We start from the raw sequence: 13821 nt of genomic DNA on the forward strand, positions 1-13821 counted from the left end.
TTATTTGCCTTTTACCTAACCTAGCACTCTCAACCTCTAAGGATATCTTATCAACAAGTTCATCAACCTTGTTGTCTTCATTAAATCCCTTAATCATCCAACCATCTTTTGGGGGAACAAATGGAGTATGCTTTATGACCTTCTTGTTATATGAACAAGAAGCTGGAATTGTATTTTTGGCCTGCATATTTGACTTGTTGCTTAGTTTTTTGAGATTCCCAAACTTTAGTGGTTCTCCATGAATTTCTACCAACTTAGCTGCAATATCTCCACACTTAGCTTTGGAGTGTTTCACAACAAAATATTCCTTACAAAGTTGATGAGGTTGTCTCTCATAAAAAAACCTTATCCATCTAGTAGATCCAGCAGCTGTAACATCTAAAGCTCCTCTTCTTAATGGGGTGGACAAATTGACTTTGACACAGACTTTAAATACATCACCAGTTGGAGGCAAGCCTGATTTTGGTTCAATAGTTCTCACTTCACCCATAGTTTCTCCCATGTCATGCACTTCTTTTTGATTCATATGCTCAGGTAACAAATGCTTCAGCTGGATCCAAAAATCTTGAGTCTCCCAGTCTAGATCCTTGTAGTTCATAGTAGCATAATAGTGATGAAATACAATAAGATGTCCATCAATACTCCATGGCCTTGTTTGAAAAACAATATTCAGTTGATCCCACTTTTTGAAGGTAAATACCATAATGTTCTGTTCCAACTCAAAGACTCTAACCTCTTCCTCTTCTGGAATGAAATCCCACATAAGTTTCAGATTCTTTTCAACCTTCTTGTCAGAGATACTGCCTTCTGTGATGATTTTCCCAATGAGGGAAATCTCCATTTCATATTTTTCTTGTTCGGAAAAGAGCTCATATCATGAAGAATGAATTCAGTCGATAAACCTTTTCTTTCTAGGATGGTGTTTTTCAATTTGTCAGAAAGACTTGAAACTTATTTTGCCGCCTTATCATTTGATTGAGCCATTGAAAAGTGTGGACTAATATTGATTGATTTTCTTAAGAAGAGATTAAATATGTGACAGGAATATATATTCAATAAGGGATTAGGGTTCAAAACATGATTAAGGTTTAGGTATATGAAGATAATTTTTCTCCTAAGATATGCACCAAATCTGATTTTTCCCTATATATTTACCGATTCAGTTATGGAAAGGTATAGAATTGAGCAAGTAAATATGCCCCAAAGAAGGTAACTAAGATTTAAATTTCGAATTTTTGAATTTACAAAAAGGCGGACTTTAATGTAGCATTTGAAACGAACTGAGGTTGGCTGAGTTAGGTTGGATCTAACCGATTTCTGCATCTTGCAATCATACTGGAAGAACCAAGAAGAAGGCAAACGCCATAAGATTTTAAACCGCAACACACACAGATTCCTTTGCTACAACGAGCAGAACAACAATAACAGCAAACGCGATGACCACTTCATTTGAATCGGCAAACGCCATTAAAATTGAAACACACTGCAAAAATAGAGAAAAACACAAAAAAAAATTAGTTAGACATGGGAACAAGAGATTCTTTTAAAACTTAATTTTGAGTAAAAGTTTAATAACCAGAATGAAAGGAAAAGGTTAGAATGAAAGGAAGAATTATTAAATCCCATCTAAGAAATATGGGACTAAGTCCCAATATTCCATCACGCTTCCAGACCCAACGTCCTCGTTAGCCCACTTTATCGATACTGGCCCAACAGTAGCCCTTTCCTTATGACGGCTCCACTCGACTACCAATATTCAATGTGGTGTCAACCATGCCCAAACGTATGTGCACCACACCTTAATCCAGCCTATAGGTCACCCCTTTTGTAGAGCGGGACTACTAGTATTCAATGTGGTGGTAACCATGCCCATACGTAGGTGCACCACACCTTAATCCATCATATAGCTCACCCCTTCCATGGAGCGGCATGGATCTATAGCTCACCCCTTCTATGGAGAGGGCATGGATGGTGGTGGTTGGATATGATACCAAATGTTAGCGTACCGACCCGAACTCATCATAAGATCATGGGTATAACTCCACTCTGAATCCGGTCTACAAATTGAGGGATCACATTGACTTATAAACTACCCAATTAAGTTCCATCTAAGCATGTGGGACTAAGGTCCCAATGGCCTTCTTATCTATTTCATGTGGCATGTGGCTGAGAAACAGAGAACGAAATCACCCAAAGAAGTTTAATTTTATGGTCACACTGTTTCAAATGTAACATGTGGAGTTTTTTCTATCTCAAACAAAAAATAACTTGTTCTAGAAACGTACTCATAGATAAACTATATTTATTTAACAGCAAGAAATATTCTGACAACCATGGAAAATATGGGTATTATTCTCATGGTTATAGGGTTATTTGTTAAACGAAGAAATTTATTCTCATGACCTTAAATTGTTCTAGAAACTACCTAAATTTTAAAAAGACCATATTACCTTTGATTAAATATTTAAAACCCTTTACTTCCATCAAATTTCCTGTGGACACTGTCGTGTCCATCAAATGTACAAATTTTCTTGTGGAAAACATTGATCGAAGACCTTTCGATATTCGCCACTCAAAACCATAGCCACATCTCAATTCCAGTATCAGTCTCTGATCCAAAGACTGTTGTTCACTTTCTACTCCAATGTCATGCTGCTAGAGATTCATGGACTACATACCAATCCATATGTAATTGATGAATCTTTGGGTATAATAGCCTTTTAGTAGTTAAATAAAATTCATGCTTCAAAAAAAATTATATTTTTTTTCTCTCAAAACAACCTTTAGCCCCCTCGTTCAGTAAAGTGCCCGTTCAAAAACACCTTCTCTCATACGAACTACTACCCCCTACGACCAGAATTCATGATTAAATCTAATAAAAAACGTAATTAAAATTGGAAATAATCTATTAAAACCACGACCACAGCCAAATACAAACAAATCTCCAGGAGAAAAGTTCAATTTCAATGGATTTTTTTTTTTGGAAAAAACATCATTTACGTTTCAATTCGAACAAGTTCAAGCACATAACATAATTTGTGCATGAACTAAAAATATTAATTGTCGAAGAACAAGATTAAAAGGTAAAAAACGGAAGCTAGAAGAAAGTTTTGTTGATGAATTAGTTGCAATCAGTTGTCGAAGAACAAGTTGAAACAAATATTGAATAACACTTGAGAAATTGCAAGAAGATTCAAAAACATCTAGTATATATATTAGTTCTCTATTTTTTCATTAATAATTTGGATATAGTAGACATGACTGGTTCTTGATTTGCATGTACCTTATCCATTCACATGTTGTTGTTGTTCTAATTGTTGATGATGCCTTTTTTGGACCTTTCACAAGTTAATGATAATTACAGATTGTAACGAACACGGGAATTACATGGTTTGATGTTAAAGATCTACAACAATGGTGGTTTTGGTGTTTTTCCATGAATGGATTTTTAGGTTACAAGGAGTTTACATTATTTCTCATGAGAAAGAAATTTTAGAAGAAGAGATCCTTCACTTTTCTTTGCAAGTGGGTAACTATAAAATTTTCAAGGCGGTTACCAAATAATAATTAAACTACATCTGTGCCCTTGGCATTCTACTTCAGACCTCAACTTTCTCGTCCAGATTCCATATCTTTAACTTAAGTCTTGATTTCAGGTATTCACTTAGTGGAGCTGAACTCAGGTCTTTACTTAGTTCACCTGAACTCAGGTTTTCAGTTAGTTCATCTGAACTCGGGTTTTCACTGAAAACTTTAGGTTCTTTATAAGTTTTTCAACACATGAGCTCTTTATCTGTCAATTAGTTGGTAGATGATATATTTTGTCCTCTACAGAAAGGAAGAGGAACGATATATTCATATACACTTTATGTCACTAATTAAAGATATGAGGGGAAAGAAAAACTTCTGAAACCGTAAAAAAGCTGAAGAAAAAGTTTGAACTTTTAAACTCGGAGCTTATGGAGGAGAAGAAAGGACGGTAAATAAATTTGCAGATCCAAGATTTCTTACATATAAGGAAAGGAAAGTGAAAAGACATGACTGACTAAATGGATTCACTATCCCCATTTACGAGTCACACTTAATGACATGTATAATAATAACTGACTATTGCAAGTTATAAAGTAAACGATATATTAATATAATGTTAAGCTTTTAAGTTTCCAAAAAAGAGCGAAGAAAACCCCAAACAAAAAAACTCTTCGATTTTCGAAAATGGTGGAGAATACACCTAGTGTGAAAACTTGTGCTTATATTAGCAGCAGTAACTCTTTTATCTCTCTTAAATTAACGACTAATATTCTTTGAGAGAATAATTATTAAATACTCATACTTTAGAAGTGTCAACTAGTCAGAAAATGTGGAGTAGATATCACCTAGATCATTAGCTGAAATCCAGTATCTTTATCAAAGGATACTCCTTCTTTTAGGGGAAAGAGAGATATATCAGATCAGATCTATAAAATCTAATACCTAGGTTGTATCGCTATCTATCATTTTAACTAAAATAATATCCAAGATGAGTTGTTAAAGCATAATAAAGTTATGTTAGAGAATTGATCGGTTGAACCCGCCAAGCGTTGGCATGTCAAGTTTGGTTGTCATATTTTAGTTCCAAAACTTAAGGTCGCTTGATTATAATTACTAGAGTCAACTTCATTAGGGTAGACTAGGAAGTCTGTAAATGTTGAGTCATACAAGTATTACTCTGAAGAACCTGAAGAATCTGAAAATGTATCAACATCAATGAACACATCATTCTTATGTCGGAGGTTAGTAATACAAAATTTGACTTGTTTCTATTTCTATCTACGTTACTTTCATGTCGTTTAGATTGAAAAAATAACATGCAAAGTTATATGTATATATGAAACTCTAGTATTAGAGACTTGATCATTTCATTATGATCAAAGTATGAAGGAAGAATATGCAAGTTGCATCACTACTTATGTATATTAAATTACGAAGTATAACACTTATCTTTTGAACTTCGTAATTACGACATAAACACTATCTTTGTAACTTGTTACTAGATTGTGTAATGAACTTAGGATTGATTCCCTACCTAGAAAACTATGTTAAAATACATGAGTTTAAGGAAGTAGATTTGCGAAACTTGTTTCATAGTTGAGAGAAATAAATGGAATTGGTAGTCCAATTTATATTAGGGATCTATAGCGTGATCGACCCCTATAGGGATGTCTTTCAGGACCGGTCCCAATAGCAAAACTTATATTTCCAGTTTTACATATACTATATCGTTTTGTGAAGATAGTACTCAACACGATAAAACAAGTAAGATCAGAATACGCAACTACAGAGAAAATAGTTAGATTTGGCTTCACGAATCCCAAATGAAGTCTTCAAGTCATTAACCTATAATGGTTTTGGAAAAACCTAGGTTAAAGGAGAATCAACTCTAGTTTGCAACTAGGACACAGGAAGGTGTCGGGATTAGGTTTTCCAGTTGCTAGAGTTCTCCCTTATATAACCTTTCAAATCTGGGTTGCTTACAATCAAAGCTAAGATAGCTTAGTAACAAAGCATTCAATATTCACCGTTAGATAAAATCCTGATTTAAGGTTCAAGCTAAGTCTGCTTAGAGGTAAAGCAATTAATCTCCACCGTTAGATGGTCTTAGATTGTTATACACAAATGAAATATACCTTCATTTAGATATGGGTAACCGTACCTAAACACGTATATTGAGTTGGCTCAATAACAGTTAACCGAAGTTAACCATATGAACACTTTTCTCTTAACCATATTCATCTAACACTGCTAGATCAAATATGATGATCAATCAATCATAAAAGATAATCAAACGAATCTAATTGTGTTTCACATAGAGTTGTTCAATTGTTCACTATCTCATAGAAATATATATGAACAAATTGAAACAAAATCAAATTGATTCGTAATCGTACAAAGTACTTATACAAGAATCAATTCATGAACATTAAGCCACGGTTTGCAAAGATTGCATTCCTTAATTCAAAAATATATTAGTTCATGAGTATGAGAATCATACTTAACCGATTTGAGAACTGAACCACTGTTTTTGCAAACCAGGAACACAAACAGCAGCTCTGGACCTTGGCATGTCCAGTCATTCGCAAACCAGGTGCATGAACATCCGTCCCGGACCCAACTCAGGTAGAACCATTCGCATACTAGGTACGCAAACAAGGTTCCCGGACATGAATTATAACAATACAGTTCGCATACTAGGTATGCATACCATGTTGTATCCGGACATAGTTAATTGTTCTAAACTCTCATTTCAATCATTGAAACATCCTTAGAATACGACAATAGTTGTCTCACACAAACAATTAGCTGCAAGTAATTATCAAGTGACCGAATGATCAATACGAAACTTTCCAAGTCGACATCAAATGATTGTCTCGCACAAATCATGTAAGATGTTTCAAGTCAATTTTCACATGATCATCTTTTGACTTAATATTTAGTTTCCAACAAATAGATTGTCTCTAACTAAACTCGTCAAGAATAATGATGAACATAGTTAAACCAAAAATCTTCCAACACATATTTTGATAAATAGATACGCGAGATAAACTCAGCTCGAAATATCAAATGTGTATAATGTAAAAGTCTATATAGCTATACGACTTAGTCTCATTAGAAGATAAAATAGAATAAACTTCTGAGTGATAGATAAGTTTTAGTCTCCACATATCTTTTGTTGATGAAGTTCCTCCAAGCTCCTTAGTAGATCTTCATCTTCAATTGGTGAATGCCGTGAAGTCTAAAGCTCAACTACACATTCTATCCTAATCCGAGACATAGCTATAAGTAGACTAGAAATCAAGTATATAATTTTGATCAACTAAACTTGACAAACAAGCTTGAGATAACAACACTTGCAAGTTCGACTGAGCATTGCTCTTTTGTTTGTTTGAGAAAAAGATAAATTTAAAACACTTTTTATGTAAATCTTTTAAAATATATAGAATTGAAAAATTTAAGTCGTTCGAATAATAAATTATATTTAAATTATTTAAAACTACTGACATCATCATCTATCATTTTGAGTAAGATTATCAATATTTACGCGGACTAAATCATAGATCATGAAGGTTATTGTTGTATTTTCTAAATTTCGACTTAAATAAATGAAGAACTAGTATGTGTCTAGTTCAATAGATAAGGACCAACCGGTCCAGCCTTATTTTGGACTAAACCTATTTCCCCCTTATTAGTTTATTATGATATTGGGCTAATTCAACTTAATACCCAGACTATCCTACTAATGAGCTAATCCTTATTTTTTACTTTATTTTTCAGTGGCCAGCTTTTTAAGGGCAATTCAAAATGGTCAAAAAGCGCGTATGCGAAATTTTGCGCCTACGAATTTTAGGTTGAAAAATCCGAAAAATTGGACATGACAATAGCTTTCACTTCTTTCAAATGGCCAAAATCAGTTTTGATGGGTCTTGGGTAGCCTCCTATTCTCCTGCACCGTGCATCATTAATTGATAGTATTACCTATAAGGTTTGACATTACACGGTCACAGCACACCATGGAAAGAGAACTCATCCAACCTTTGGCTTCAACGACTGTGGCTATCTATCCACCTACTCACCAATAACAACCATATTTATTTAAGGATGTCCGCTAAAAAGACAAAGAGATGACGGATTTGACACGTGAGACATCCCTATGTGTTAGCAAACGAAAATGATTAGTATACCGCGGGAGAATCCAGCAAGAATCACCGAGTGAGACAGTGATGGGCCCACTGCAGCCTTTACTCTCCTGATGCTCGGAGCATTCCTACTCTCAGCCGTTGGATCCTCCCACGGTATTTACCCCGGTGTTTTTTTTGTGTCAACCTAGCACTACTCGTTAGCAAATCGAGTGTTGGAAACCACGTGGCCCTGCGACTCCATATAATTTAAAAACAAATACTGCCACACTTGATTCACAATAAGATTGAGGGTACGTTTGGTTTCTACTAGTACTATTTATTACCATACCCAGGTAAAACTCCATTTCCACGCAGTTTCTTTCGTTTGTTGAAAAATAAAAACTTTAACCACAAACGAATGAGAGAAAAAACCTTCCCTTGATTCACCAAAACGAAACGAAACGAAACTTAGAACTTCTATTTTTATTTTTCATTTTTTTTCTCTCTCTTCTCACATGAATTCGATTTTTAAGAGATTGTTCAAAGCGAAACCTAATTTGCTACCAACATCCTCAGGTGGGGATACTCAACAACCACAAGAAGAAGAAGACGAGGAGGAGGAGGAAGAACAAGAAACAGCTGGTAAGTCTGAAACCCTAATTTTATGATTTCCGTTTTTATCTGTGTATCTCATTATATATTTTTTCCTTTTTAAGTGATTTTTTTTTCGTGCTATATTTGTAAAGATAAAAGGAAAATAATTTTAGGATTTATAAACCCTAAGTATTTTGGTTTTTGTTTTTTCGGGTAGAGACGAAGATTTCTGTTGAAAATAATAGGATCGCCGAAGGGGTTAAATTATTTGATGTAGTAGCACCAATGGGTGGTGAAGGAAGTACAATTTCGGGTTCTGGTGGAGTTACTAGGGTTAGTGTTTCAGGGGAAGATATTTCATTAGTGGTTCAAGTTCAGGGTTCTGCTGCTGCTGCTGCTGCTTCTACGACAACTACTACTAGTACTGTAATTCAAGAATCTGTGATCCAGGAGATTCCAAATACTAGTAGTGAAGTTGGGGAAAGAAAGAATGACCGGCTTCTTGTTTCTCAACCACAGGTGTTGGAGCATCAAAAGAGTGGTTTTGTTAATGAGGAAGGTGGAGGAAAGAAAGAGGATTTGAGTGCTGGGGGTGTAGAAAAGGGGAAACAAATTGAGCTAGTGCAAGATAATGTGTTTTCAGTGGGTGATTTTGTATGGGCTAAAGTAAAGAATCAACATTGGTGGCCTGGTCAAATCTACAATCCTTTAGATGCGTCAAGTTTTGCGTTGAAGAATCAAGAAAAGGATCATCTTTTGGTTGCATACTTTGGGGATCAAAGTTACACTTGGTGTAAACCATCTGAACTGAAACCGTTTGAAGAGAATTTTGATCAGATAATAATGCAAACTAAAGCGAAGAAATTTCGTAACGCTGTCAAGGAAGTGTTGAACGAGATTGGTAGAATTGTGGAATCACAGATGACTTGTTCTTGTATTCCAATGGAAGCTCAGATTGGAATAGTTAAACCATTAGCTGTGAACCCAGGAATAAAGGGTGGAGTCGTTGTGCCGGACTGTCGAATTAATGAGTTTTCAAAAATGCATTTCGAGCCTGCCAAGTTTGTTTCAATTCTTAGGTACATTGCAGAAATAGTAGTTTCTCCAACCAGTATGCTCGAACTTATAGTGTTTCGGAGACAGCTGGCGGCATTTAATCGGTCAAGGAGTTGCGGCCAAGTACCTATGAACCAACTAATCCCAGAAGAGAATGCTAGAAGTGAGGTGACCAGCAAAAGCCGCCAGTCTAATGGGCAAACAGGAGACCCTGAAGAAGACTGGCTTGCTGCTCCAACAATCCGCGGAATTAGCCAAACCTCGAAAGAGAACTGGTCACAGATTTCAGGGAACAAGTCGCACCAGAAGAAAAAACAAAGAACAATGGTCGACATCATGGCGAATGACATGGATGTTGAACCTGAGAAAGGTGAGACTGATGCTGCTGAAGAAGTAGATACAGGAAAATCAGTTTTGACGTCCAGGAAGAGAAAGAAAGATGAGGTTGAATCTGACAGTAACATTGCTGATGGTGATTTAGGTAGTCGAAATTCGGTTTCTGAAATGGTAGAGAATAAAGACACGAATGAAGGAACTGCTGATGGTGAAGGAAGTAATGCTAAACATTTTTCAAGGGAAAGGAAGAAGAGCAAGTACTTGTCTCCTCCATACACAAATTTAGGCAAAGGAAGTAAACAATGGTCTCATTCAGAAGATTCAGTAACTGAAACCCCAAAGGGTTCCAAAGGTTCCCGTGTAGGGAGGAGAATGAAAAAGGCCATAGACCAACTTTTTGGGTCTAGTCCACTTGTTAAGTGTAGCAGTGAAACATTCCACAAGGCTCCACCCGATGTGTCTTTCGATTCCATGATATCTGAGCAGAAAAAGATTGTTTCCGAACAGAAGTCAGATGAGATGTTTTATGAGTTTGTCACTGCAGCTTTGGATCCTATGTATCTGAAGGAAAATCCTTCTTGCAGCTTAATTAAGGGCTTCTTTTCAATTTATAGAAGTTCGTTGTATCATGACGGCTCCAATTACCTAATGTTTAATGGCGGTATGGCTGAACAGTGTGATGAGAATGGAAACCAATTAGAGGCTGACCACCAAACATCCAAGGATCCAGAACTTAAAACATTGCAAACGAAGGATGAGAGGATGTCGCAGATTCCAGATAATGATTTGAAAGAAGTCAATTTGAAGGATGAGAAAACATTGCGGAGTGCTGATAATGTGGCAATGATTATCAAAAGAAAGTATGAGAAGAAGAAGCAGAATCCTAATAGTGATCCAAATATTGTCAGTACTAAGAATGAGAACTTGCAGAGTCCTAACGGCGAGCCCTTGAGAATGAAGAGGAAGTATGAAAAAAAATTGAAGAGTCCTGATAGTGAGCCTAAGAATACAGTGGATGATAAAATGTTGCAAAGTCCTAATGGTGAAGCGATGAGAGTCAAAAGAAAGTATGAGAAAAAGTTGAAGAGCCCGAACGGCGAATTTGATCATATTGCTGGAACAGCAAATCTTCAGCCGAATCCTAGTAAAGAAGCCAATGGTCAAACCTCGGGGGCAGTTCTTCTTTTGAATTTTGCTTCAGGAGTCCCTTTGCCAACCAAAGGCGATCTAGTAAAAGAGTTCGAAAAGTTTGGGGCTCTGATTGAGTCGAAAACCGAGGTGTTACAGGATTCTAGTTCGGCCCAAGTTTTTTACAGAAGCAGCACCGACGCAGAAGCCGCCTTCACCAGTTCAGGAAAGATCACTAGATTTGGACCTCCTAACATGGTTAGTTATAGGCTCCAGTATCCCTCCACAACTTCCAAAGGGCCCGGTCTTAATGAAACCAGCTCTCATCAGCATCTTCCGGGGTTTTCTGAACAGCATAGTAACTCTCATCAGGCTACTCCAGCAAATCAAACCATGCCTGTTCCTCCTGTCGAAGTCAGAGGTCCACTGGAATTTATGAAGCACACACTTCAGATGATGACCTCAACACTGGAGATGTCTGGGGATAAGCTGTCACCAGATATGAAAGCTAAGTTAGAGTGTGAAATTAGAATCTTGTTGCAGAAGGTAACCAAAGGAGATTCATCCTCTTCCCAGTAGCTTGTTTAATCTTTCATTGTCTAAAGTAAGTAACTCAAGGGCACGAGTATGCGTTGATAGTTGGTCAGTTTAAGCATGTCATGCTGTTTTGTATTTCCCCGAAAGCGATTGATGTTGCTTATTTTCTAGTAGTAGTACAAATATTTAGAGCCCCCAGTGACCTTCTTCCAAAAGGTTTATTTCCTTTCCCTCTATTTCTGGAAACATTTATGTTTGCACTGGGTTTCTACATTGATACATATTTATTTGCGTGGTGGTGGCATAAATTAGTGATCTACTTGAATCTCGGGTCGAATTGGTTTTTAGATAGTTCATTGATGACAGGTGATGCAGCCAACAAAGTGATCATCGTTTCTTTCAGTTTATGATTGTGCAAAATGAATTTTAGTGAGATAGGCAATTGATCGGAAGGGCTCAAAGGTTAGTGCCTGCTAGAAATGTGGACCTATGTATTCTGATCAGATACTGGCCCCATACTCCTGTTTGGCGAAGTGACGTTGAGATTGAAACGCAACCACACAGGCACCAATTCATCATCGCACAGGTAGTGGTTTAAGATATTCAATTTGTACCAGCCTTTTGGAATTTGGGATTGTAAGTACACTAACATAAACTTGCAAATGAATATGCCGGTAAGTTATCCAAGTTTGGTTGCCAGAGGAGGTACAACTGCTTAGCTGGCACCCTCCTAATTTTGTTTCGGGATTACTTCTGTTAGAGAACGGCCCTTCTTGTTCTTAATTAAAAAATTTCAATACAAATTCAGCTTTTCTCAAGTCTTACCAGGTGTTTGCTTGGACGACTGAGAAATACGCTACAAACCGATGTTTGCCCAACCAGTTGATGAGTTTAGTGTGCGAGGATGATCTGCCAGACTACCACAACATCAGCTTACTAGGAGAATATATCTTATCCATTTTGCATTAGCTCATCTATGAGTCTATGACTATCTTATCCCAATGCTCCAGAGCCTTGGACCAGTGAACTTGAGCATCTTTTTTGACATGAATCCTGCGAAACCCAACCCGTATCTCAAGTTAATCGATACAAATTGCTGTTTTCTTTTCGATACAAATGTTCAATTCTAGCGTGCAAATCGGGAAGTTTTTAGTAGGCATGTCAGATCACAACTCATCAGGCGATAAATAAAAAACGAAGCGAAACACAGTTCCGCAGTTCCGAAATAGCCAGTAAAACTCATCATGGAGTCCAGGGAAAACATGACTAGACATAAGCCGAACTCCCCAACCAATTTTATTCGTCTTTTTTTTTTTTTTTTTTTGATCAGCAATTTTATTTGTCACCATAATCAGGAGAAATAAAAAAACCAAAAATTCTTCTCTCCCGATACCTTCATTTCATGTTAGTGGGTGGATAGATAACTCATCCAAGTTACAGCAAAATTTGTTTGTTATGGCATTTCTTAATTTTCAATGCTTCCTGCCCATAAGATCATACATCATGCCTGGAAAACCCCGTAAGAACTTGCATATGTCACAACAGTGGATTACTTCATTCCATCACCACGACACCACCTATAGCTTTGAGTTTTTCTATAATTCCATCGGCCTCCTCCTTGGTAACTCCTTGCTTCATTATAACCGGCTTCTTCTCCACTAGTTCCTTAGCCTCCTCCAATCCTAAACTCGTCTAACCTCTTTGATAACCTTGATCTTTGAGGCCACACCAAATTTCTCAAGCTTGATATCGGATGCTGTTTTCTCTGCCTTTTAATCTTCTCTTCCACCTTTGCCGAACCAGAAGAAGTAAAACGTCACCATAAGAATACTCCAATTAAGAACAAAAATTTCTGATCCCAACATAGATCATGTGTTTTTAAGAATAAACTCCAAACGCATACAATCATGCAAGTAGAAATTACCATATGAAAATGAAACTGTGACCACCTCTCTAAAGCTAAAGAAGCAAACACATCAACCAAAAAATAAAGAAAGAAAGAAAAACCATATATACAACCATCATTACCACAAAGTTTTTTTTTTTGGTAGGGTTCCACGGAGTATCAAGAACATTAATAATTCCTTTTTATTTTATAAATAAACATACCTTAGATCTTGGAATACAACTTTTTTAACCATAACTTGTATTTTCAAAATGAAACTGTGACGGCTTCTCCAAAATTAAGAAGCAAACACATCAACCAAAAAATAAATAAAGAAAAACCACATATACAACCATCCTTACCACAAATTTTTTTTTCTTTTCTTTTGTGATAAAGTACCACAGACTATTAAGAAAATTAATAATTAATTTTTTACAAATAAACATACAATAAAAACTCCTTTAATTAATATTCGATTATTTAATAAACTCTCTTAAATAATATATTAGCCGGTCCCAAGTCGGGGACAACGTGCCAAATAAAAAATTCGCTAAAATTATAGGATAATACATTTTTGATTGCCCGGGTAGACCCCATGTAAAACATAATCACTAATGCGTTATATATTAT

At 36.3% G+C, this 13821-nt stretch overlaps 1 protein-coding gene across 1 annotated transcript; it reads left to right on the plus strand.

Moving 5' to 3' along the window:
- The first annotated feature begins 8051 nt into the window (after window positions 1-8051).
- On the plus strand, window positions 8052-11622 carry LOC113300098. The gene is made up of 2 exons (XM_026549277.1): window positions 8052-8297; window positions 8467-11622. The coding sequence occupies exons 1-2, from the start codon at window positions 8171-8173 to the stop codon at window positions 11346-11348; spliced, it is 3009 nt and encodes a 1002-aa protein (XP_026405062.1). The 5' UTR covers window positions 8052-8170; the 3' UTR covers window positions 11349-11622.
- The last annotated feature ends 2199 nt before the right edge of the window (window positions 11623-13821 follow it).

Source organism: Papaver somniferum, chromosome 7 (genome assembly GCF_003573695.1).
Source record: "Papaver somniferum cultivar HN1 chromosome 7, ASM357369v1, whole genome shotgun sequence".
NCBI lineage: Eukaryota > Viridiplantae > Streptophyta > Magnoliopsida > Ranunculales > Papaveraceae > Papaver > Papaver somniferum.

Bases quoted from the DNA above. Each gene is read 5' to 3' on its own strand.
- LOC113300098 (XM_026549277.1), top strand. From the start codon at position 8,171: ATGAATTCGATTTTTAAGAGATTGTTCAAAGCGAAACCTAATTTGCTA. The intron at 8,298-8,466 runs GTAAGTCTGAAA...TTTTTCGGGTAG, and splicing joins GGAAGAACAAGAAACAGCTG to AGACGAAGATTTCTGTTGAA.